At 36.8% G+C, this 26,345-nt stretch overlaps 1 protein-coding gene across 4 annotated transcripts in view; it reads left to right on the top strand.

The window, feature by feature from the left end:
* The window catches only part of EPS15 (epidermal growth factor receptor pathway substrate 15), a 165,530-nt gene that overhangs the window by 66,713 nt on the left and 72,472 nt on the right, over window positions 1–26,345 (top strand). For 2 of the 4 annotated variants that reach the window (XM_058441858.1, XM_058441857.1), the window contains 4 exons: window positions 8,432–8,632; window positions 9,468–9,613; window positions 11,522–11,678; window positions 16,638–16,723. In XM_058441858.1, the coding sequence (XP_058297841.1) occupies window positions 8,432–8,632; window positions 9,468–9,613; window positions 11,522–11,678; window positions 16,638–16,723 (590 nt within the window). The remainder of the gene's footprint in view (window positions 1–8,431; window positions 8,633–9,467; window positions 9,614–11,521; window positions 11,679–16,637; window positions 16,724–26,345) is intronic. The other 2 variants (XM_032160815.2, XM_032160816.2) reach the window with 2 other exon arrangements.

The following is a 26,345-nucleotide window of genomic DNA, read 5'->3' as shown; positions in this document are numbered from 1 at the left end:
GTACTTATTTATATGATCAGTCCTTTTGACCTAATGGCAGTTGATACTCTGCCAGGATTTTGGTTTGTTGAAGTATAATACAAGTTTAGGTCTTATTTTACTAGATAATCAAAACTGACTTGAACACAGGAATCTTTTTGTTCAAGACTTACCTTTAAAATTCTTGCCTATTTCCCCTTGGGTTAAATGCTTTTTGTTTGTTTGTTTTAAAGACCCCTTGTCTGCTTTGTGTTTATTTTTTTTGAATGGGAAGAAATGAAAATGAAGTTAAAGAGAGACTCTAAATTGGTGTGTTGAATTTCAGTATAGATTTTTTTAAGAGTAACTTATTTCAGTAATTAACCAAAACTTGATTGAACTTGAGTCTTTATGTTTAGACTTACTTTTAAAATTCTTAACCCGTTTCTTTTATTTTATAGCATAAATGGGATTTTTGGTTGGTTTATCTTTTTAATTAGAATAAATGAAGTTAAAGATTCTAACCTGTGTAACTTCTGTTGCCGTGTGAACCTTTGATGAATGGCCCTTGTTTCTTTTCAAATGTAAATGCTTGTTCATATTCTCAGAAACCCAGTAGTTTAATTAAAAATCCAGAATCTAGAATATCCTTTAGTTTTTTGGTTTGTTTTTTTTTTAAAGTAAATTTGTAAAAGTTAGGCCTTGGCATGGCTGTGGGTATTCTGGCCACAACTAAAATGACTTCAGAGAGTTTTGTGTACGTGGAATGTATAATGTATATGTGTATGTACATACACAAAAATAGATTTAAAAAATCATATCTACCCCCTTGAATCTGGATTTTTAAAATATCTATGATTGTGTATCAGTATTCTGTTTACTCATTGTTGAATTATCTGACTAGATTGTAAGGATATTGGAAATATATTTCTGAGTTTAACTTCTGGCCCATTTGGCTTTGTAGAAAGTCTCTGATGGAGCATTAAGGTGATATTTTGTAAAAGGAGCAAATTTTTCTTTTTCTTTCTTTTTTTTTTTTTTTGAGAGTCTGTCACCCAGGCTGGAGTATGGTGGCGTGATTTCGGCTCACTGCAACCTCCACCTCCCAGGTTCAATCTGTTCTTGTGCCTCAGTCTCCTGAGTAACTGGGATTACAGGTGCCCGCCACTACGCCTGGCTAATTTTTGTATTTTTTGTAGAGGTGGGGTTTCGCCATGTTGGCCAGGCTGGTCTCAAACTCCTGACCTCAGGTAATCCACCTCCCTTGGCCTCCCAAAGTGCTGGGATTACAGACATGAGCCACTGTGCCCAGTCAAAGGGCCAAATTTTTCTGTTATGATTTGAAAACTAGAAATCTATCTAAAATTATGCTACTGCCAGTGAATCAAGGGAAGTGACTGATAATTATGTTAAAGTTTATTCTCTTTATGGGGTAAGTTCTGCAAGTGTGTAGTCCTATTTTGTGAAATAGTTCTTTGTTTTATTAGGGCTGAAACTACTGCTTTTTATTTTAAAGAAAAGGCCCATAAATCTAGGAATCTAGTATTTGGTGAATGAGCCTATGCTCATGTTTTTTTGTAGATTTAGAGTTTGACAAGATCCTGTAATTTAGCTTCTTGAAGCACAGCAGTTACTGGCTTACAACCCAGGCTAACCTGAGCCTTCTAGAGTCATGCTCTTTTTTTTTTTTTTTTCCTAATGAACTTTAAATTTTGGAGTGATTTTAGATTTGTAGAAAAGTTGCAGAGAGCACAGTTTTCCATTCCCCTTTGCTGTTTTCTCTTATTAACATATTACATTACCATGGTACATCTGTCAAAACTAAAAAAAAAAACATTGGTGCATTATTAACTCCAGACTTTATTTGGGTTTCACCAGTTTTTCCTTTCTGTCACAGGATCCAATCTAGGGTATCACATTGCATTTAGTTGTCATGTTTTCAATCTCTCTGGTATATGAGTTTGTCAGTCTTGCCTTGCTTTTTATGACCTTGACATCTTTGAGGAATACTGGGTAGATATCCTGCAGAATGTCTCCCAACTTAGGTTTGTCTGATGCTATTCTCATGACTAGACTGGACAAATGAGTTTTTGCAAAGAATAACATGGAGGTGTAATGCTTTTGTCATCACATTATATTGGGGGTACATGATACCCATGTGACATCACTGTTGATGTTAACCTTCACTTAAGTGTTTGCCAGATTTCGCCACTGTAAAGTTACTTTTTCCCTTTTCCTACTCTATTCTCTGGAAGTGTAGACTCATGTCCTTTTTACTTTGCCGTTTGTCTGCATATCTATCTATTGGTTTTTACATTCTTACTAAGCCTTAAATTTTTCTGTCAGGTAAGTTCTTAGACTGAAAGTGGCTTAAGCTTTTGTCAGTAATATTTGTTTGGGTCTTCATTATGTGAAGAGTTTTTGGCACCTAGAGATGTATAGAGGAGCTGTTTTTGTGTGTATTAGCGTGTATCACATTGTATCCTCCTCCTATTAGGTTGTAAAACTGAGCGATCTTTTCACTTTTTTTTGAAACAAAGTCTCACTCTGTCACCCAGACTGGAGTGCAGTGGTGAGACCTTGACTCACTGCAACCCCCACCTGCTAGGTTCAAACAATTCTCCTGCCTCAGCCTCCAGAGTAGCTGGGATTATAGGCACCTGCCACCACGCCCAGCTAATTTTTGTATTTTTAGTAGAGACGGGGTTTCACCAAAGTCTTGAGCTTTGCCCAAGAATTAAAAGCCCTCCAGGTGATTCTCATGGTGACTAAAATTTGAGAAATACTGCCTAAAAGCATGGAAAATGAAAAAATATCAGAGAAAGTGGGCAGCTGTTAGTAACTGATTGCAACAGTAAAATTAAATCCCCTCTTTCCCTCCTGTCTCAGGAATTTGATACTTTTGTTATTCTTATTAATAAAATTGTTTATACTTTTACTTTGAAATAAAAAGACATTCTAAATGCTTCTTCCTTAAGTGTCTCTTTCTCTGTAAATGCACTTGCTAGTATGTTTCAGTTTGACAACTAGTTACTAGCCCGATTTTTTTGGTGTGTGTGAATATGGTGCATTTGGTTTAATTGCTTTTGTTTCAGTGGCATACTTTTAATAGGAATAAGTACAATATAATAAGAAAACAAAATCACAACCCAGCAGTATTAAAAGTATTCTGTTCACTTTTGCTCTTTTATTTGGCGGTATAATTTTTGGCTTTAGTTTTGCCAGGGAAACTATTTTCAAGGCAACATGAAATTAATAATATATATTTTTAACTTGCATAAAAATGTGTCTATTGGCAGCAGATGGCTAACGTTGCTTTTTCGCTTCTAGTGTCCACTTTTCCAGGAAATGACTCCCATCTGCAGTAAGAGAAGTGCTGACTGTTAATGTGTACACTAGGCACTTCTCTTAGCTCAGTGCCATTCTGACAATTTCACAGTATATATATTGTGAATTTGCTTGGAAGTGTATGTTAGCCAGATTGTTTTCTTTCTGGAGTTTCAGGCTTTTGGAAATAGAAAGTTTGTTTGTTTCTAAAACTGAAATTGAATTCTTCCAGGTTGGCTAGTGAAAAGGGAGAGGAGAATTATTGGTTAAGTGTAGTTCCTGGACAAACCGCATCAGCATCATTTGGGAACTTGTTAAAAATGCAAATTCTCAGGCCCAACCTTGCTGGTTAGAAAATTCTGAATGCAGGGGCCAGAAATCTGTGCTTTATCATGCTGTCCAAGTAATTCTGATGCCTGCTAAAATTTGGGTACCAATGGGTTAAGTTTAGTTTTATCAGTTGTAAAGGACAGCGTGGTATTGTAAGATTACATATGTGCTGCTAATAAAGCTGATCAAATTTGGAAAAAACAATAGCTTTGTAGCCAGAAGATCTTGGTTTGAACCCCACTGTATCACTTCTTAAAAATATTATATTGGGTAAGTTACTTAGCATCTTAGCTTCAGTGTCTTCATTTGTAAAATGAGATTAGTAATCCTGGAAATCAGTGATGAGTGTTGTTGCATTGAGTGCTCAATAAATACTGATTTGAGGGGCTGGGTGTGGTGTCTTACTTGATCCCAGAAGCTTGATACCAACCTGAGCAACATAGTAAGACCCCCATCTCTGCAAAACATAAAAAAATTAGCCAGGCATGGTGACGTACGCATGTAGTCACAGCTACTTGGGAAGCTGAGGTGAGAGACTCACTTGAGCCTGAGAGGTTGAGGCTGCAGCAAGCTGTGTTCTCGCCACTGCATTCCAGCCTGGGCAACAGAGTGAGCCTTTGTCAATAAATTAATAAATAAACAAATTAAATAAATATATAAATAGATGTGAAAGCCCCACAAAACTTAATATATGATTATATGCAAATTTTCTCTTGGGGAAAATTGTAATTTTCACTGGAAGAAAAAATTTAGCAAGAGACTGTGCGCAGTGGCTCACACCTGTAATCCCAGCATTTTGGGAGGCTGGGGTGGGTGGATCGCTTGAGCTCAGAAGTTGGAGACCAACCAGCCTGGGCAACATGGCTAATCCTCATCTCTTTAAAAAAAAAAAAAAAATTAGCTGGATTTGGTGGCATTTACCTGTAGACCCAGCTACTTGGGAGGCTGAGGTGGGAGGAAGGCTTGAGCCCAGGTGACAGAGGTTGTAGTGAGCTAAGATTGCATCACTGTGCTGGGCAAAAAACAAACCAACCAAAAGAAAGAAAGAAAGAAAAATTTAAGAAACATGCAAGCTTTCTTTTCGTGGTTGCTGGACTCTTTCTAGAGGTTCCAGGTTAGTTTGAGTAATTTCATATGCTAAAAGATAGTTATGGAAAACTTTCATGCTCTGAAAGGCTTGAAGGTACCTTGAATGCTTTAAAATGAAGAGGATATATTCTGGGACAGTCTGTATGCAAATTTCTCCCATTTTGTGCAAGTGCTTTATATATTAAAAATACTTGTCGTGGTTCAAGAATCGATATAAGAAGATATGCAGTGAAAAAAATCTCAGTTCCACCCCTGCTGTCAGTTGCCCCATTTATCCCTATTCTATGACTAATTTTCTTAATTTCTTATTTATCTTAGAATTTCTTTTTTTTTCTTTTTCTTTTTTTTTGAGATGGAGTCTCTCTCTGTTGCCCAGGCTGGAGTGCAGTGGCACAATCTCAGGTCACTGCAGTCTCCACCTCCCAAGGTCAAGCAATTCTCCTGCCGCAGCCTCCCAAGTGGCTGGGATTACAGGCATGTGCCACCATGCCTAGCTAATTTTTTTGTATTTTTAGTAGAGATGGAGTTTTACCATGTTGGCCAGGCTGGTTTCGAACTCCTGACCTCAGGTGATCCACCCACCTCAGCCTCCCAAAGTGCTAGGATTACAGGCATGAGCCACCACACCCAGCCTATCTTAGAATTTCTTAATGCAAATATAAACAAATATAACTAATTATTTCCTCCTTACCACAAAAGATAACCCACTAAACAGACTGTTCAACACTATACTTTTTCATAGTTAACAGTTTTTCTTGGATATCTTTTCACTGTGAGAGCTCCATGATTCTTTTTTTCCTGGTTAGCATTATTCAAGGCTACCCACAACAAACTGCATCCAATTTAAGTATATAATTTGATGAGTTTTGGCAATTATATGCCTGAAGGCACCACCACAGTTAAGACACACAATGTTCTTTATGATTTTTTTTAATGCTTTATAGTATTTCATTATATGGATATACCATTTTTTAAAATAATTTTTTTTACCTTAACTTCCCAGTGTAGAGTATACCATAATTTTTTAAACCAGGTTTTGTAGATGGGCATTTGGGTGCTGATACAAACAGTGCTGCAATTAATAATCTTTTTCATACAGCATTTCATATGGATAGATTCCCAGGTGTGGGTTTGCAGAGCCGAAGGGGAAATACATTTGCAATTTGGTAGATGTTGCCAGTTTGCCTTTCATAGGGGTGATATCAATTTGAGCATGTTAGGGGAAGAAAAATAATTTTTCCTATACCCTTTTAAGTTCTTGGCTGAGAACCCTGTAACAAAAGAGAAAAACAGAAGTTTATTAACATGTATATTTCATATATACATGGAAGAAACTCAGGAAAAGAGTAACTGTCAAATAGGTGGCTTACAACTCAGGTTTGCTCTTGCTCCTGCTCTTGCCATGTGACATGTCTGCACCCCTTTGCCTTCTGCCATGATTGGATGCTCCCTGAAGCCTCATAAGAGGCAGATGCTGGAGCCATCTTGGTACACCCTGCAGAACTGTGAACCAGTTAAGCCTGTTTTCTTTATAAATTACCCAGCCTTAGGTATTTATTTATAGCAATACAAAAACGGACTAAAATACAGCCCGCCAGTGTGGCCTTTCCATCCTAGGAGCTGCCCAGGAGTGCCCTGGCTCCTGCCGGGCAGCAGTTGGGAGCCTTCTGTCCCACGTTGTGCCCAATCCTCCCACCACCACAGCTAGCTGAAGCCCAAAAATACCAGAACACATCCTCTCCAAACTCTGAGCTATTAGGAATACTTCCTTGGCCATCTCTTGAGTGATCCAGTGAGAAAGAGAAAAAGAGCAGCTTCTGACATCCAGCCACCATGCCAGGCACTCACAGCGAGGTCATGTAATTTTCCTGCTGAATCTTCAATGGAGCCTCCCTTATGCCTTTTCTACACCCTGGAATCAAGACAAGCTGCCCTGCACTTGGAGTTTTTTGCATGTCTGACAACCATGGCTCCCTCCTGGACTTGTTCCTGTGGTCCCACCCAGAAGCCATTCAATGCACAGGAGGACCATTTCCCATACCCCATGATTGCACCCTCAACCAGTCAGCAGCAAGCACCCATTGCCTAGCCACCCCCACCCCTTCCCCAAAATGTCTGAAAAGCCCTAGCCCCCAAATTCTTGGGGAGATTGATTTGAGTAATAACTCTATCTTCTGTGTGGTGTGGCCAGTTTTGCATCAATTAAACTCTTTACTGCAAAGGAAAAGAGCTTAGCCTAATATAGCATCTTTAACAAAGAACAATGAATTTTTTTAACTCTTATTTTAGGTTCAGGGGTACATGTACAGGTTTGTTATATAGGTAAATTGCATATCACGGGGTTTGGTGTGCAGATTATTTTGTCATTCAATTAATAAATGGTAGGTAGTTTTTTGAACCTCTTCCTCCCTCCACCCTCACATTGGCCCCATGTCTGTTGTTCCCTTCTTTGTGACCACATTTACTCCATGTTTAGCTCACACTTAGAAGCAAGAACATATGGTATTTGTTTTTCTGTTCCTGTGTTAGTTTGCTTAGGATAATGGCCTCCAGCTGTATCCATTTTGCTGCAAAGGACATGATCTTGTTGTTTTTTATGGCTGTGTAGTATTCCATGGTGTATGTGTACCACATTTTTTAAATCCAGTCTACCATTGATGGGCATTTAGGTTGATTCCATGTCTTTGCTATTGTGAATAGTGCTGTGATGAACATATGTGTGCATATGTCTTTATGATAAACAATTTATATTCCTTTGGGTATATACCCAGTAATAGGATTGCTGAGTCATTGGTAATTCTGCTTCGAGTTCTTTGAGAAATCACTGAACTTTTCTACAATGGCTGAACTACTTTGCATTCCCACGAGCAGCGTAAAGTTTGTTATATAATTCTTCTGGCGACACCTCTAGGCTGATAAGGGTCTGAAGTCATTTTGGGCAGGAACTGTTATCCTTCCCTGTAGAGAGGGCAAGAGGGACACCTTTGTAAATTTATATCCTGCTTTTAGGCATATAGAAGGAGGGCAGAGAGCTTTTTTTTTTTTTTTTTTTTGATGCTACTACTTCTCAGTTGCTTTCAGTTCCAAATAATCCTTATGCCAAAGTGGAATGTTTTGGGGTAGCATAGTCTGCTACCCCTCAGCTCCCACCAGCAGTGTAAGAGAATTTCCCCACAGTTTAGCTAGCAAAGTATATTATGAAACTTAGTTTTTGCCAATTAGGTAGAAAATGGCATTTCAGTATAGTTTTAACTTACAGTTTTCATCTGAGATTGGGCATTTTTTTTATGTTAAAGAATGGACCATTTAAGGGATTTGCTTGTCTGTAAAATATCTCTTCAAACTCTTTTTCCATTTTTCTGTTGGACTTTTTTTTCTGTTAATTTTTAGGAGCTCTTTATATATTAGGGAGAGTAATTCTTTCTTTGCAGATGTTGTCTTCTCAAATTGTTGTTTACCTTTGACATTGCAAGAACTTTAGTTGAAGGGTACATCTCTAAATTTTTACTAAGGATATCTTCCTAAAAATTTCTTAGTTTTTATTTCTTTCTTTTTCTCCATCCTTTTTTTCATCCCTCCCTCATTTTCCTCTTCTTTCCCTCCCAGCCCAATTTCTTAAAAAAGGATTTGAGAGCCCGAAGATGATTTATCATTGAACAGTAATCAGTTTAGTGGGTGAATGTTAAGTGCTTTTAATATATATGACCCTGGTTCATTTATTTTGAAGGCCATGTTTTTGGTATACTGTGCACTGGAGAAAGAACCTGTGCCAATGTCCTTGCCTCCAGCCTTGGTGCCACCATCTAAGAGAAAAACGGTCAGTATATCAGGCTCTGTGCGGTTGATCCCCTCTTCAGCATCAGCCAAGGAATCTTACCACTCCTTACCATCTGTAGGCATTTTACCTACCAAAGCACCATTAAGACAGGTATAGATTTATCAGTGTTAAAGGATTTTTTTTTTAACAAAGTGCATGGCATTTAACAGTTGACTATTTGACAAAGATAGAGCAATTAAAAGGATAAAAATTTTAGAGCACCATCTGGTTGAACCTGCATAATGTGATACTCCAGAGAAGACAGATATTCCTTCTACATTAGGCCTTGGGTCATATGGATGTTTTATTGGCTTTATTTTGATCTCCCCGGAATTAAAGTTAGAAATGGAAGATGCTCCATGCTAACATGGCATGTTTGCCCTGGCATAATTAATAGTTGTTTTTATTTTTGTTTAATATCTAGTTAACTCTTGATTCTTTGGGATCAAATTATCGAATTCTGGGTTGTCCAAGGCTTTTTTTTTTCTGCCCCCAGCCTGCCTCTTGTCAGATTGAGTAAAGGAAGATAATGACAGGATATGCAAATCAGCCAGTTTGGCTATGGTTAACACTGCTGGGTCAAACTATAAAAAATAAAGATTGAGAATTATCTGAGTATTTTGTTTATACAGACTTTCAGTTACCTACATTAATGTGGGCATTAATAAGTCAAGAGTTAACTATGTTTGAATTTACTCATTTCTTAAAAAAAAGTAAAAATGTGCACCTATGGATAAGTCCTAACTGACCTGTATTTTCTTCTGTTATTTTCTCTTCACCACAGCATTTTGATTGAGATGTCGTGTGGTAGTGATACATTGTTGCTCTGAGTTAGTAGGGTAGAATTGTTCAGAATTTGTGATGGATGTTGTAATGGATTGAAAGAGTGACACTTCAAAGTTTGTTTCATTTTGGCAGAAATACTGTTTTTTTCCCTCCCCTGTAGTGGGTTGTATCACCTGCAGAAAAAGCTAAATATGATGAAATCTTCCTGAAAACCGATAAAGATATGGATGGATTTGTGTCTGGATTGGAGGTCCGTGAAATATTCTTGAAAACAGGTTTACCTTCTACCTTACTAGCCCATATATGGTAAGACTTTATTTGAATTGATTTTTTAAAAATATGGTTTTGTATCAATTCCAGTTTCTGCATTTTGATTTTTAGTCATTTGTAAATAGGACAGTTTTTGTTTCAGAATTTTTTATAGAGAAAATCAGAATCTGAAGAATTCTTCTGGCTAATGGACAAAAGATTGAGAATGGGTTACCTGATGCTTTATAAGATTGACAGCATCGGCTGGGCATGGTGGCTCACGCCTGTAATCCCAGCACTTTGGGAGGCCGAGGTGGGTGGATCACCTGAGGTCAGGAGTTTGAGACCAGGTTGGCCAACATGGTGAAAAGCTGTCTCTACTAAAAATACAAAAAATTAACCAGACATGGTGGAGCGTGCCTGTAGTTCCAGCTACTTGGGAGGGTGAGGCAGGAGAATTGCTTGAACCTGGGAGGTGGAGGTTGCAGTGAGCTGAGATCACGCCATTGCATTCCAGCCTGGGCAACAAGAGTGAAACTCCATCTCAAAAAAAAAAAAAAAAAGAATGACAGTGTCAGTTAATTGTTATTAGAATGTTAAAATCCAGCTTCTGTTTATATCAATTAAACTTAAAATTTTCAGAGAGAATCCAGATATCTGAAATTCAAACAATGTAAAAAACAGTATCTTCAAGGCATACCTGCATGATTTTATAGTGTATATGTATACTTTCATACCTTCACATAGGAATAACATACTTGGTCCTTGAAAAGGCAAACCCTAGTGTCTTTAATGAATTTCACAGAAAATGAGATAATGTATATGAAAATGCTTTATAGTGTGTCTGCCGTCAATCCACCTAACGATACCAGAAGTTATCTTCAGGTTTTCAAGAGGCAGAAACCTCACAAGTGGGACCACATAGTTGTAAAGAGAAACTTAGAAAAGAACGGAGGCAGACAGTAAGTGGATCTGCCTTAAAAGAAACAAGAACCCAAGACTGGGAAAGATTAAATATGCATAACTAGTAGTAGCTGCCACTATTGAGTGCCTAGGGTAGGCACTATACTCAATAAATGGCAGTTGTCACGGGCTTGATGTTATGCCTAAACTTTTTATATATCCTGTCTTTAATTCTCATAGTAATTTCGCAAGATGGGTGTTATCATCTCCACTTTATAGATGAGGAAACTAAGGTTTGGAGAGGTTAAAAAACTTAGCCAAGGTTACAAGAAGAAATAAGTAGAAAAGCTGGAATTTAAGATCTATGTGACACATAGTCTTTTTACTTATGTAGTCTTTTCATCAGGCCCTACTGGCCTTCAGTGAATTAAACGGATCAGGATTTCAGAAAGCTGAACTTTTTTCTTTTTTGATTACAGAAAAAGAAAGTAGAGTAAAACCTTTGCAGTTTCTCTTCAAGTGATTGTGTAAAGCTTTCCAGATTGCTGCCTTTTCCTCACATGTGATTTCCATTTGCAGCTGTTCATTCTGCTTTGGCTTGGTGATCTTTGTATCCTCCTACTCCAAGAGTTGCAGGAGGCATAGCAATATCAAAATTGTGCTTGTTTTAGAATCCTTCTAATGCCACCAGTGAATCAAATTTGTTGAGACTTAGGTTTTATCTTTAATATCTTTTAATGTTAAAAATGTTGGGTGTAAGGAATGTTAGGATTCTTTGGCCCACCACAACTTTTACTGTATAGTGGTTCTGAAAATTGGTAACAAAACACAAAGTGTAAACCCAGATTAGAGGCTCCTGCTCAGCACCAGGGTGAACATTCTCTTTTTACCATCTTAGCTGATCTACCTCTTTGAACAGTTGAGTGAGTTTTTAATAACCTGCAAGTTGGTGTGACTGTCTTTTAAATTCACCTCATTATTTTTAAAAAGCTGCATAGTGGTACTTTTTCTCTGGACTTTTTGCAGTTGTGGCACTTATATACCATTTGTTTATTCGTGCAGGTCATTATGTGACACAAAGGACTGTGGGAAGCTTTCAAAGGATCAGTTTGCCTTGGCTTTTCACTTAATCAGTCAGAAGTTAATCAAGGGCATTGATCCTCCTCACGTTCTTACTCCTGAAATGATTCCACCATCAGACAGGGCCAGTTTACAAAAGGTAAGAAAGCTTAAAAGGAAACCTGAATGCATTAATTTCAAAGGAACAATACTATGTCAAATTACAGATTCAATTTGGATGAAATAGAAGAGAAAATGTATCTGGCTAAGAGCAGAACAGTATACTGTTTGTGGTTTAGTTTGTGCCTAGAAATATGCTGGAGTGCCTTGTATAACATCCTTGTCCAGTAGCTTGTTTACCCCATTCATTAAACATGACAACTATATTTCCAGACTTAAAATTGGAAAAATGTGGGCTTATTTTTCCTTTCCTGGATTTGTGAATTAAGTTTTATGAATAGATTATAAAAGGAAAGCTATAAAAATTAAATTATTGTGTTTCACTTGATGATTCACTCTTACATAAAATGATAGAGTTGAAAACAGAATCTTGCATATGATGGTTGCTTGGTGTCAATTTTACATCAAAAAAGCCTCCAAGGAAAACCTTATGTTGAGGATATATCTGTGCACTTTTTGCCATAGGTGACCTTTTGTTCCTGAGTATACCACTGAACTTCATATTTGAACAGCTAAAAGTGGGTTGTACCTAGTTTTGGTTTCTGGACAGCAGTGAGAATTTTCAAAACTTCATTGTTTTAGTCATGCCTTGATATTTCTCTCCTCATGTAGAAACCCTTCCTAGTATGGTGCATTTACAATATCTTGGCCTTTAATAGACCTTTGAAAGGACTTGCATACCGTAGTGGCTATTTGCCTTTAAAAATAAATACTTTGTATTTTTAAATCTCTTGTGGCCTATAAAGTAACCATGGCTGTGGCGATTTTTCAGGGTTGTTACATAGTAATACGAGTTGTCAAATGTGTGGTATGAGGAGAGCTCTTTAAAATATCATAGAATATTTTGGGTTTTGCGTAAATTTTGTCACATGGTTCTTAAAAATCCCATTTTAAAAAGCTTAATAAAAATAAAATTGGGGGCCGGGCGCGGTGGCTCACGCTTGTAATCCCAGCACTTTGGGAGGCCGAGGCGGGCGGATCACGAGGTCAGGAGATCGAGACCACGGTGAAACCCCGTCTCTACTAAAAAAAAATACAAAAAATTAGCCGGGTGTGGTGGTGGGCACCTGTAGTCCCAGCTACTCGGCGAGGCTGAGGCAGGAGAATGGCGTGAACCCGGGAGGCGGAGCTTGCAGTGAGCGGAGATCGCGCCACTGCACTCCAGCCTGGGTGACAGAGCAAGACTCCGTCTCATAAAAAAAAAAAAATAAATAAAAATAAAATAAAATAAAATTGGGACCGAGCACAGTGGCTCACACCCGTAATCCCAGTATTTTGTGAGTCTGAGGTGGGAGGATCACTTGAGGCCAGGAGTTCCTGGGCGACATAGCAAGACCCTGTCTCTACAAAACAAAAACAAACAAATTAGCCAAGTGCGTTGGCGTGTACTTGTAGTTCTAGCTACTTGGGAGGCTGAGGCAGGAGGATCACTTGAACCCAGGAGTTTGAGGTTGCAGTGAGCTAATTACCAGCTGCTGCACTCCAGTGTGGGCAACAGAGCAAGACCATGTCTCTTTTTTTTTTTTTTTTTTTTTTTTTTTTTTTTTTTTGAGACGGAGTCTCGCTCTGTCGCCCAGGCTGGAGTGCAGTGGCGCAATCTCGGCTCACTGCAAGCTCCGCCTCCCAGGTTCAAGCCATTCTCCTGCCTCAGCCTCTCCGAGTAGCTGGGACTACAGACGCCTGCCACCACGCCCGGCTAATTTAAGACCATGTCTCTTAAAAAAAAAAAAAAAAGAAAGAAAACTGGGTTTTTTAGTAAGCTAAATTGAATTTGTAGCTACCAGGTATGGAGAGTTACTTATAGAAGTTTTTGTCCTTATTTGTAGTAAAATAAATATTTTATTATCTGCTTTGTGAGTTATTGGGGGGGCATTTTGTGAATTTTTTGTTTCCTTATGATGTATGACATGAGTCCCTTAAGTTGTGGAAAAGGCTGAAATTGATGCCACCCAGAAGGATAAAGTTTACTGAATATGCATTTTTGCTCTTTGCTATATTACTGTACCTCAGTTATGGAATACTGTGTTGTTTCATGCTTTCTTTCACCTATGCAGACTGTTTTTTTTTTCTGCCTTCTTCATTTTATAACCTATTCAGTTGCCTACCAACACAAATTATAGATATGACAGAAATTTCTGAAGCAAATTAAAAGTTTGAAGTGTGTGTTAGTAGATGCTTGAAGTTGCATGAGGTATAGTAGAGTTTTAAATTTAGTAGATTTGTCTGAAGTTCATTCACTAGATCATAGATACGTTTGTCTGTTTATGTCAGATACCAGTATTATTCATTGAAACGGGAATTTATCACTGCTCTCTTATCTATTAACCCAAAATTTTAACTTTAAAAATGAAAACTTGCATTGTTTTATCTTTCGAATAACCTCTTTTCTCTTTAATCTGTTTTTTTTTAGTACTGCATTTTTTGCAGCTTTGACTAATCCTTTTTTGAATGTTGCCTTCCTTTCTGTGTTTTTTCTAGTTTGGACTATTTTTTCCGTTCTGCAGCACTCTGCTTTTCGCCTTTCTTGTACTGTCAGTTTCTTAACTCTACTCTCTCTCAAGGTTAGAGCTTTACTTTATGCCTTTTTTAGCTTTGTGGTTTTTGGTTTACAAGATACATTTTGAAATGAGAGGTTTTTTATTCAGCAAAAAAGAGAAAATTCCTAAACAGCATGCTTTTGTCACATGTCACTTGGTCCTTGTGTGCATTTTAGTCTGCCTTCCCTAGGCTCTCTGATCCACTTAACATCACCAAAGTGGAATTTTTGTGTAATGCACAAGATAGGGTGAGAGAAAACATTTTGAAAGAAGGGGACATGCTACATATTTTTCTCATAATGCCCTTCAAATGCTACATAAAATATTAGCTAAACTTTTTTCATTATCTGGGATGTCACTTTCTAACTTGTTTGAGGTTAAACTAATTTGTCTCACTTTGTCTTCTTATTTGATGATATTTTTACAGGCAAGACTATAAAATGTGTCACCTTTTTTGAGTTAGAGTGACAGAGGAGATGTGGTAGTCACAAGTTCTTTGGTACATTTGCACCTCTGATAGCAAATTTCTGATAGCATTTAAGTGAAGTAATTTACTCTTGCTGATAAAAGTGAGACCAAGTGCTAATGTTTCATTTTGTTTAGCTGTCTGGCCAGGCCTAGCTCATAGGTCAAGTTTAGACAGTGTTAAAATACTAGTGAATAATTGTCACATTCAGAAATCCACTTTAAAATATCTAATTTAATTTAACATCGATAAGTTTCTGTATATCAGTGGAACACAGAAAATAGGAGGTATATTTCATACAAAGCTGTAATTAATATAAAATTGAGATTAGTATTAAACCTCGTAGATGAGTTTTGGTACTGATAGTCAAAACAGCTCAGTACTAAAAGTGCAGTGTGGCATAAAGAAATATAGAAGGAATTACTTGCCACATTTTATTGATGTACCTGTTTTATCAAATTTACTTTTAGAGTAATAATTTCATTTACCTAAATGATCTTGATATGCAAGTGCCACGGGGGGCATTGTGTGAAATAGCACTTAAATCAGAAGACTCTTGATTAAACTACGTATTGGCTGGGTTCAACTTTGAGCAAGTCATTTAATCTGTTTCCTCAGTTCTAAGATGAGATTAATAACAATATCTTCCCTACCTACTACCCACTTTTCAGATTAGTTTTGAGAATTAACTAGTGGAATTTAAAGTGCTTAGTGAATTGTAAATGAGTATATAAATGTGAGGAGATGGGATATTGTGCGCTTTTGGGTTTCTTCTGTTGTGCAAGTTGTTGACGTAAATTAACTGTACAACAACATAAGTATTAACACTAAGTCTTATGTTCTGTTATATAAAGTCAGCAGTATATCTTAGTTTTTACATGTTCAGACCTCAGTTTTAACATTTCCAGATGGTAATTATCCTGTTATTTGTTAATCTGGTTGTAGCATTGGGTGTAGATGAAATGTTTGAGGAAGCATTTGCCTTTTCGCTCTGACTTCAGCCAGCTATCTGGGGCATCAGTGATAGTTTACAGAGAACATTGAGCCAAGGTAGAAACAACTCAATGGGAGGCCACATCTTTTAAGAGCATATTCTATTGAAGAGTTAATTATAACAATAGCTTACATTTATAAAATATCACAGTTTGTAGACTGATGTCACATCCCATTATTTCATTTAACTTGTAAAGTGGGCAAGGCAGAGATTATTTCCCTATTTTACAGGTGATGATAATGCAGTTAGTAAAATAGCAGGACCCAGAATAAACCCAGCTAGATTTTCTGAATACAAGGACCATTCAGAGACCAATTTTGTAACCTTCATTGTTGAAAGAAAACTGTATGTACAGGATGTCATACATGAAGACAGTTTCATATATGATGGTATTAATATTTATTATGGAACATGCCTGAGCAGTTGGTTTTACTTTAAATAAAATAGACACAGTATGTAACAAAAGTAAAAATTCCTTGAATTAAATAAAAACCACTACTATAGTTTTGAGAGTCAACAAAAATTTATGTGTTTACTCTCAGCCGGTTTATACAAATACAAATAAATCACCATCAATTTCTCTAAGAAATTTACACTTCAGTGGAGGAATTAGTTTATGAATCTGGCATCTCTTTTACTGCAAGGTTCTGAACAGGCTAGGATCAAGTGACAAAGACATTCGGATCGGAGGTGGGGATGGGGTACATAGTATAGAGAAACAGTTTTCAGAGAATTTAAGGGAAATGTAAATGTCTTACTATATAATTAAGTATAAAATTATATATAATTGTACTAGATATGATTTTCTTAATTAAAAGTGTCAGTAATACAGTAAAATATGCAATACCTTTTATATCTGGGTAGAGCTTTAATATTTTTAGTGTTTTGTCATATATTACATAATTTTATAGTAATGTATAATTGTGAACTTTTTGTTTTTAGAACATCATAGGATCAAGTCCTGTTGCAGATTTCTCTGCTATTAAGGAACTAGATACTCTTAACAATGAAATAGTTGACCTACAGAGGTATGTAAAGCAAAATTACAGCCTACTCATAACACACACACACACACACACACACACACACAGTACATGTATATGTGTATACAACCTCCTCCCTACACACACCTTTCTGTTTCTAATGTGTATTTTGATAAATGCTACCTAATATTTGGTTAAGTACCACAGTTCTGTTTAAACGGAGTCAGTGTACTTCATCATATATGAGGCAACCTTTAATTGCAGGATACACTATTTACTTATGTACCACTGAAAAGTCACTGCCAAATAAACAGTGACATGCCATTAACTATAAGATACTGTTTGATTTCATTTAGAGAAAAATGTGAAAAAACGTATATCCTAGAATGAGTGAAAAATAGTTTTTCTCCAACCTTAGATATTTGAATAACATATTAGAAAAACATTATCATTTAATAGATGGAATGTTAAATTCAGACACCATGCCAAGAGCTTTCATAATTGTTATTTGACCCTCACACAAACCTTGTGATTTGAGATAGGTGCTGGTGTTTCTGTTTTACAGGTAAGAAACTTAAGATGCTTAGATATTTTGCCCAAAATGATACAAGCTTGTCAGCTGCAGAGCTGATACCTGATCCCAGGACTACTTTATTCTAAGTTGAATCTTCTTTCTTATACGTAGGTACTATGTAGAACAGACTCAAATACAATTAGATTTGAATCTGAGTGTAGCAGATATTATTGTTACTTCCTTAATTTCCGTGTTCCCTGGAAACTTTATAGTAATACTGATTGTAAAAATGACTATAAAATTACTTTTTAAAAGTGAGATAATTTTTCTGTCTACAGGGCACTGTATCTAAATATTCACACCAGTCTTTTTCTTTTTTTAACCCTCACAACACTTTGAAGCAGATAATGGCTGGTATACTTTATTTTACTGACAGTATTGAGACATAAGGAGATTAAATGAGTTAACTGCCTTATATGGCAAGAATTTGGCAATGATCTTAACCTTATCTGTGAGACTATGTTGAGATTTCTGTAGAAAAACCGGTTGTTAGAATTTTTCAGTTGTAAGAAAGAACTAAACCCAAACTAAGAGTGAAATTTATTGACTTGTGAAATTGAAACCTTTCCGAGGTAGGGCTGGCTTAAAGCATTCCTTGATATTGAGGCTCAGATGATATAATCAGGTCCCTTGCTCTCCATTTCTTGTTTCCATTTCCACTGGGTTGATTCCATTCTCAGATAGACTTTCTCCTTATTTTGGCAAGAGGGTTATGGTACATCTAGCTACATGTAGTTATAATTTCAAATTTGGTGAAGAGCGCCTCTCTTCTGGCATTTCCTGGAAAAGACCTGAAATTCAGTCTGATTGGATTGGCTTATTGGCCTTTTCCTATGACATAAAACTTCTATTTTTTTTTTTTTTTTTTTTTTTTTTTTTTTTTTTTTTTTTTTTTTTTTTTTTTTTTTTTTTGAGACGGAGTCTCGCTGTGTCACCCAGGCTGAAGTGCAGTGGCACGATCTCGGCTCACTGCAAGCTCCGCCTCCCGGGTTCACGCCATTCTCCTGCCTCAGCCTCTCTGAGTAGCTGGGACTACAGGTGCCCGCCACCACGCCCGGCTAATTTTTTGTATTTTTAGTAGAGACGGGGTTTCGCCATGGTCTTGATCTCCTGACCTCGTGATCCGCCCGCCTCGGCCTCCCAAACTGCTGGGATTACAAGCGTGAGCCACTGTGCCCGGCTGACATAAAACTTCTAATATTGAAATCCGACCAGGGCAAAAAACCCTTCATGGTGATTGTATAGTTTGATTTTGTCCTTACTCATGGAAAAAAAAAATCAAATCCAAAGTCACACATCACATTAAGAGACAGTATTGGTATCAAAACCAGGTTGTATAAGTTCAGCATTCTTTCTGTTGTACAATTCTGCCACTCATTAGGATTTTTAAATTTTTGACTTTGTTTCAAAATAGAAGTAGTAAACAATTACTGAATCTATAATGGTGTTTAGACTTTTCATTTTCATATGGTCCATAAACATTTTTGCTTTCCTTATATATGTAATATACATGTTATAGTAGGTAGATTTGAAAATATTTATCATCTGGGCCTCTTAAGCCTATGAAAATGGATACGTACACCAGTGTTGTAGGACTTGCTTGATTTAACTTCAAGTGTACTTGTTTAATGTATAAAATATTTCTATAATGAATTTTAATGGGAATTAGAGCATCAAAGGTAAAATGCTCTTACTGTTGAAAACATTATTTGTTACATTTTGGTCAACTAATCTTTCAATAACTTTTAGTAACTATAATGTTAAGTTGTACCAGTGGCAGTCTTATATAGTAAATGACAACTGACAGCATGAAAATAACATACTTAATATTTCATGACTGTCTTATTATGAAAATCTGAATTTCAAAACCTTGTCAGTTTTTAGGGTATAGTCACATTTTATAAATGTGTGGTATATTTATACATGATTTGACATTTGTGAAAATATTTTCCCTAGACTTTTATTTTAGGTGAGATCTACAGTGTAGGCAAACTTACATAATCTGTCAACTTCATTAGTGTCATAGTCAGACTCATCCCCATGCTAAAATTATAGTTGTTAAAATATGCTTTTGTAAGTAGTTGTATTAGGTCATTATCACCAAGTCTTCAAGGTATTACATTATGAAAACCTTGGTTTTTATTCTTGTGAATAACCGTTTTTTCCATGCAAAGTTAAAATTCTTCAGCCTTTAATTTTTTTATTAATATATAAGGATGTGATGAGTATGACTACAAAACAGGAAAAAATAATTTAAACAGATTTTGGTTGTTGCTTTTACTGAATTGTTACCTGACAAAATCTTAGCCAGTTCTTCATTTTGGTTTTGAGGTGAAGATACTTAGTTTTAGTCCAGGGGCTGGGCGCAGTAGCTGATGCCTGTAATCCCAGTACTTTGTGGGGCCGAGGCAGGTGGATCACTTGAGGTCAGGAGTTCCAGACCAGCCTGCCCAACATGGTGAAACCTTGTCTCTACTAAAAATACAAAAATTAGATAGGCGTGGTGGCACACATCTGTAATTCCAGCTACTCAGGAGGCTGAGACAGGAAAATCGCTTGAACCCAGGAGACAGAGGTTGCAGTGAGCCATTGCACTCCAGCCTGGGCAACAGAGTGAGACTCTTGTCTCAAAAAAAAAAAAAAAAAAGAAATTTTTTTTTTTTTTAGTCCAGGTATCAAACCTCTAAGTAAACATCATGTATGATGTGAAATTGTAAGTACTGTATAATGAATGTAGTACTTTATAATACTTTTTTCTTAATGATAGTTATAATACATATTCATTATAAAATTCAGGAAGTAGATAAATGCATAATGAAAAAAGGAATATATTTCTTAGAATCATATTTTGTTTTGAGCATTGCAAACCAATGGAAATATTGAAAGCTATATATAAACTTGAGTTAGTTGGGTAAAGAATGTTCTCTGTTATTGGTCAGAAAATGAGATTTCATTGTCTTTGTTTTCATCTTTAGTTCACCAAATTGTTTGTGGTAGAAAATATAAGACATTGGGAGCTTGAGGCACGAGATACCTTTTGTTATATTTAAAAATTTTTTTCTGTGATTTGCTGTTAATTAAATGATTTCATTATGCCAATTAGATTAAATTAGTATATTTTTAACTTAAGGAAAAGCAATACAGGTGGTTGTAATATAACACCATCAAATAACTTGAATCTCTTACTTGAGCTCAAGACCTGTATTTTTCGTTACCTACTAGTGTTTTCATCTGAATGTCTAGTAGGATATGAATTCCCTAATTGTCCCCTCACCTCTGTTTTATATCTCCCTTCTCAGTGACATCACCATTCACCTAGTCACTCAAGCTAGAAACCTGAGATTTTTCTTCTTCTCATCTTTAGTCTTCTACCTTTGAAATGTCTGTTGAATTCATTCCTGCCTTCCCATCTCTTTCGTCTAATCAACTTCTCACTCTTCGAATCTCGTCTTAGACATCATTTCCTCAGGGAGAGGAAGCCTTCCTTGACTTTACCTCCCAACCTCCATACTCTCTTCAAGTCTTATTTAAGAGCCTATTTTATGTAGTCTTTATGTTTACAACTGTTATAACACTTATCATTCTTTGTTATAATTCTGTTTTTTTAATCTCCCACTAGATTATGTGCTTCTTAAACATAGGGGCTGCTTGTATCCCTAGTGTTTAGCTCATAATAGATGACAAAATAATTTTTTCAATATTGTTGAAATCTGTCTTCTCTGTTCTATGTTTCTTTCTTAGTTTTAGCCTTTATCTTCTATCTGTATCATGGCTGTAACCTCCTCATTGGCTCCCTGCTTTGAGCCTTTTCCTCCTTTGGGCCATCCTACTTCCAACTGATACATAAAATACAAACTCAGATCCCTCAGTGACTTCCCATCTCCAACTGAATCCAGTTCACTTCTTTGAACATGGTGTAAAGGCTCTTCCTTCATGATGTTCTCTTGGCATCCTGACCATTCTTCTGTCTTAGCCACCTCTCACAGTATGCTGCCCTATGGTACTGTAAAGCTATTTGAGAACAGATACAGTGTGTTTCCTCTTTGTACTCTGAGTGCTCAGTACAGTACTCGAATCTACTATTTCAGCTTTATCCCCTTTCTCCAGTCGTATGATAGATGGGTTTATTACCTCTTACTTCAACATACCACCACTTTTATTCTTCTATGCCTCTGATCCTACTGTTCCCCTTTGCCTGGAGCATACCTTTTACCTTATAAAGTTTTGTTCATGTTGAAGACCCATCTTAAATATTGTCTCTTCTGTCAAGCCTTCCATGAAATCTTCAGATTACTAGTTATTCTTTCCTCTTCTTCCAGAGGCTTTATTCCTTTATTGTAGTATTTCTACTGTTTAACTATGGTAATTTATATTGCTTTCTTGGTAAATTTTTAATTCCTAAGGGCAAGAGCTATGTCTTGTTCATTTTGATAGGCCTAGAAATTAACACACCCATTACTTGACACCAAGGAATAGGCTAGTTGGTTGAATGAATGACACAAAGTATGTTATAAATATTAGAATATTTCCAAGACTTACTTCCTGCAAAGTTTATGGCAGAATAGAAGCCATGTGTTAAACATTGAACTAAGGCAAAGACCTTCTGAATAATAGCTTATTTTGAAGACTATAGGAAAGGATTTTAGGCCGGACACAGTGGCTCACACCTGTAATCCCAGCACTTTGGGAGGCTGCGGCGTGTGGATCACCTGAGGTCAGGAGTTTGAGACCAGCCTGGCCAACATGGTGAAACCCCATCTGTACTAAAAATAAAAAAAATTAGCTGGGTGTGGTGGTGCATGCCTATAATCCGAGCTACTCAGGAGGCTGAGACATGAGAATCTCTTGAACCCGGGTGGCAGAGGTTGCAGTGAGCCGAGATCATGCCACTGCACTCCAGCTTAGGCAACAGAGTGAGACTCAGTCTCAAAAAAATAAAAAAGAAAAAAGAAAAAGAAAAGGATTTTATATATAGGTTTTTAAATCCTCACAGGAACGTTAAGGTTAGTGGGCTGAATTTTGTTTTTTTTTTTTAGTATTCTGCAGACTTAGTTTTTTTTTTTTTCACACTTTTAAAAATTGTGATAAAATACACATAACATAGTAATTTATCATCTTAACCATTTTTAAACATACAATTCAGTGGTATGAAATATATTCACATGGCCAGGCTCAGTGGCTCATGCCTGTAATCCCATCACTTTGGGAGGCTGAGATGGGTGCATCACCTGAGGTCAGGAGTTCGAGGCCAGCCTGCCCAACATGACGAAACCCCATCTCTACTAAAAATACAAAAATTAGCTGGGCGTGGTGGCAGGCGCCTGGAATCCCAGTTACTCAGGAGGCTGAGGCAGGAGAATCGCTTGAACCCGGGTGGTGGAGGTTACGGTGAGCCGAGATTACGCCACTGCACTCCAGCCTGGACGACAAGTGCGAGACGCCATCTCAAAAAATAAAAAGAAATATATTCACAGTGTCGTGCAACCATCATCACCATTCATTTCCAAGACTCTTTTCATCTTACAAAACTGAAACCCCATACCCATTAAACAATAACTCCCCATACTCTACTCCCTCTCATTTTCTCCGCCCTTCCCCATAGCAGCCACTATTCTACTTTCTATCTCTATGATTTTGACTACTGTAACTATCTCATATAAGCAGAATCATGAGATATTTGTCCTTTTATGACTATCTTATTTCACTTAGCATAATATCCTCAGGGTTCATCTGTGTTGTGGCATATGTCAGAATTTCCTTCCTTTTACAGGCTGAATAATAATTCCATTGTACTTACATACCACATTTTGTTTACCTGTTCATCTATTGATGGACATTTGGGTTGCTTCCACATTTTAGCTATTATGAATAACGCTGCTGTGAACATGAACATACAAATACCATTTCAAGACCCTGCTGTGAGTTCTTTGGAGTATATTTGCAAAAGTGGAATTGCTGAATCATATGGTAATTGCAGACCTGTTTTTGTGTCAAGGATTTCCTTTGAAAATCTGATGAAGACTGTTATACCCTGCCCACAGAAAAAAAGAACATGTATATCTGTGATACTATTTTGTATTTATTTCAGGAATTCCCAGACACTTAAAAACTATCTGTGGACCCATTCTTGAGAGCTGTTGCTGTGAAAGTAAAATGCCTCAGTTAGAGAAGTTCTTGGCAGTGGAAAAGATGAAACATACTAAGAGAGTGCTTCAGTCACTTGGATAATGTGGTAGTGGTAAATTTTGCTGAGGCAGGAGTTAATATTTTGTCATCTACCAGCTTCCATTTCCTTCCTGTCTCTGTCCTTTTAGCAAGAACATCAGGAAGTTAAAGCCACATCCTGTCAGGCCTGTTTGTTATCCTGGTCTTGGGCCAGTAAACAGGATAGATAAGTAGAATAATAGTTATCAGGCATTGTACTATGCCTTCTTTATATAAGTTCACTTGTTGAGCTCTTGTAACATCCCTGAAGGGCAATAACTTTATTTCAGTTTTTCAGATGAAGAAATGAACAAGTCTTCATTTCCAAGAAGCTTTCTCTGATTATCTCCCTCAGCTCAGAGAGCACTCAGTTTCCTTTTCTCCCAGTAGATTCTCGACTCTGTGTGATGACACAGGCCAACTCTTACTTCTAATGAGGCAATATAGTGTAGTATTTCAGAGCTTGGGCTTTTTAACCAGATTTCCAGATTGCCTGACATGACCTGGATATACTTAACTATCTGTATGTCAGTTTCTGTATCTGTAAAATGGAAATATGAATAACCATGTACAATGCTTAATGCAATGCTTGGAACATAATAAGTTCTCAATACATGTTAGTATTTATCATCATCATCCGCAACACCGAGTTTGGCACTTAGAGTACAGGATTTACTCAATAGCTGTTCACTAAATGTTGGTTGGAGTAGCTGAATGAACTTTCTTTCTCTAGTTAAAGAGTGAATGGAACTCTGTAGCCAGGTAGCCAGATTCTGTGTTCCTAAATATATAGACCTCTACTTCAGTCATATTCAAGAACCGATTTTTTAAAATTTCTAAATCCTAGCATGTGATTCGAATTTTTAAAAATTTTATGTTTTTGTTTTAGTTCAGTTCAAATATCATTAGAAACCATTATGTCTGGAGAGTTCATTGCTTATATTATCAAATCTGGAGCTCTTTTGCTTATGATCCAACTTGATGTGTTTGTAGCCCTCTAAAGATCTGTGACACTGACACTAAAAGGTCTCTTTTGTGACTCTGCCTTAAGAATGGTATTACTGGTTAAATAATTGAAGCTCTAGGTTGTGGTGTGCATTTCTTTGATAGTAAGGAGGCAGCCTAATTCATTTTCACATAAAGTGTATAGATCATCATTAAAACCTCTGTTTTGGGAGACTCTTCTTACTTGAAAACCTCCTTGCTAAAGTCTGAGCCTGTGCTGTCCAGTATAGTAGCCACGAGCTGTGTGGTGATTGAGCACTTGAAATATGGCTAGTCCAATTTAAGATGTGTTGTTAGTATAAAATATACTGGATTTCAAAGATTTAGAATGAAAAAAAAGAATGTAAAATATCTTAATATTTTTCATCTTTATTACGTTTTGAAATATTACATTAAAATAAATTTCACTCATTTCTTTTTACTTTTTAATGTGTGCCTGTTAGATCATTTAAAAATTACATAGGCTGGGCATGATGGCTCACGTCTGTAATCCCAGCACTTCGGGAGGCCAAGGCAAGAGGATTGCTGAGGCCAGGAGTTGAGATCACCCTGGGCAACAAAGCAAGTCTCTATTAAATACATACATACATACATAATCTATGTGGCTTCTGTTGTACCTGTTCTGAGTTAGAATTATTATACATTTCATTTGCTTGTACTGTTTTGTGGCTCTGGTAGCTTACTAAGGGGCACTTACCTCTTTTAATACAGCAATAATCATTGAGATGTATTATAGTCTGTCTTTGGAAAGCAAAAACATCTACCAAGAAATTTCAACTCCTGGAGGATTTAAGAGTCACAGTCTCTGCCGACATACTGGAGGCCTGATTGCCATCACTCCAGGTGCTTTATTACAGCTTTCAAAAAGCCAGTAAATGTATTTTTATACTAGTAAACAATGTAATGGTAATAATAGCTGAAATTTATTTAGCACTTACTACATGCCAGGCATTGCTCTGGAGTCTTTCTAGACGTAGCATAAATTAATCCTGCCCATCAACTTTATTATCCCTATTTTGTAATTCAGAAAGTTAAGGTTTTGTTTTATATTTCTTTTCTGTTAGTTTCTTTTAATCTCATTTTGTCCTGCTAGATAAGTAGAATAAATTATTATGGATTTGCAAAATAAATTTATATTTCTGGCTGGGCACGGTAGCTCAAGCCTATAATCCCAGCACTTTGGGAGGCCGAGGTGGGAGGATCACCTGAGGGTCAGGAGTTTGAAACCAGCCTGGCCAATAAGGTGAAACCTCGTCTCTACTAAAAATACAAAAATTAGCTGGACGTGGTGGTGCACACCTGTAATCCCAGCTTCTCCGAAGGCTGAGACAGGAGAATTGCTTGAACCTGGGAGGCAGAGGTTGTAGTGAGCCAAGATTGCCCCACTGCATTCTCGCCTGGGTGACAGAGTGAGACTCTGTCTCCAAAAAAAAAAAAGAAAGGAAAAGAAAAGAAATTATTTTTCCTTTGAAAAATGAACCATCTAATTTTGGGACCTGCCACTAAGGGGGTGTGCTTTGTCGTATAAGCCACACCCCAAAGTTTGTGTTTTTTCTGATTCTAGTTAGGCTCTCTTTTCAGTTACTTACACCCATAAATATATTCTCTTATTTTTAAAAGTAAAACCCATTAAAAACAGCCAGTCTCTCAGAACTAAGTAAGAACATTAGTTATTCCCGTAGTACCATCATACTTTCACAGAATTTATCTTAAATTTTTATAATTAATGGCTATTAGTTTTCCCCAGCAAACTATAGAGGCCCAACTACAATCTTGTTTGGAATATAGTAGACATTTAATAAATATTCCTTGAAAGAATGAAATAATATCACATAAAGATTATATAATTAAGGCAAGTTTTATTTATGTGTGTGTGTGTGTGTG

The sequence above is a fragment of the Hylobates moloch genome, unplaced genomic scaffold (assembly GCF_009828535.3).
Source record: "Hylobates moloch isolate HMO894 unplaced genomic scaffold, HMol_V3 SCAFFOLD_8, whole genome shotgun sequence".
Lineage (NCBI taxonomy): Eukaryota > Metazoa > Chordata > Mammalia > Primates > Hylobatidae > Hylobates > Hylobates moloch.
Note: the sequence above shows the minus strand (reverse complement) of the source record. Positions and strands in the feature narration are given on the sequence as shown.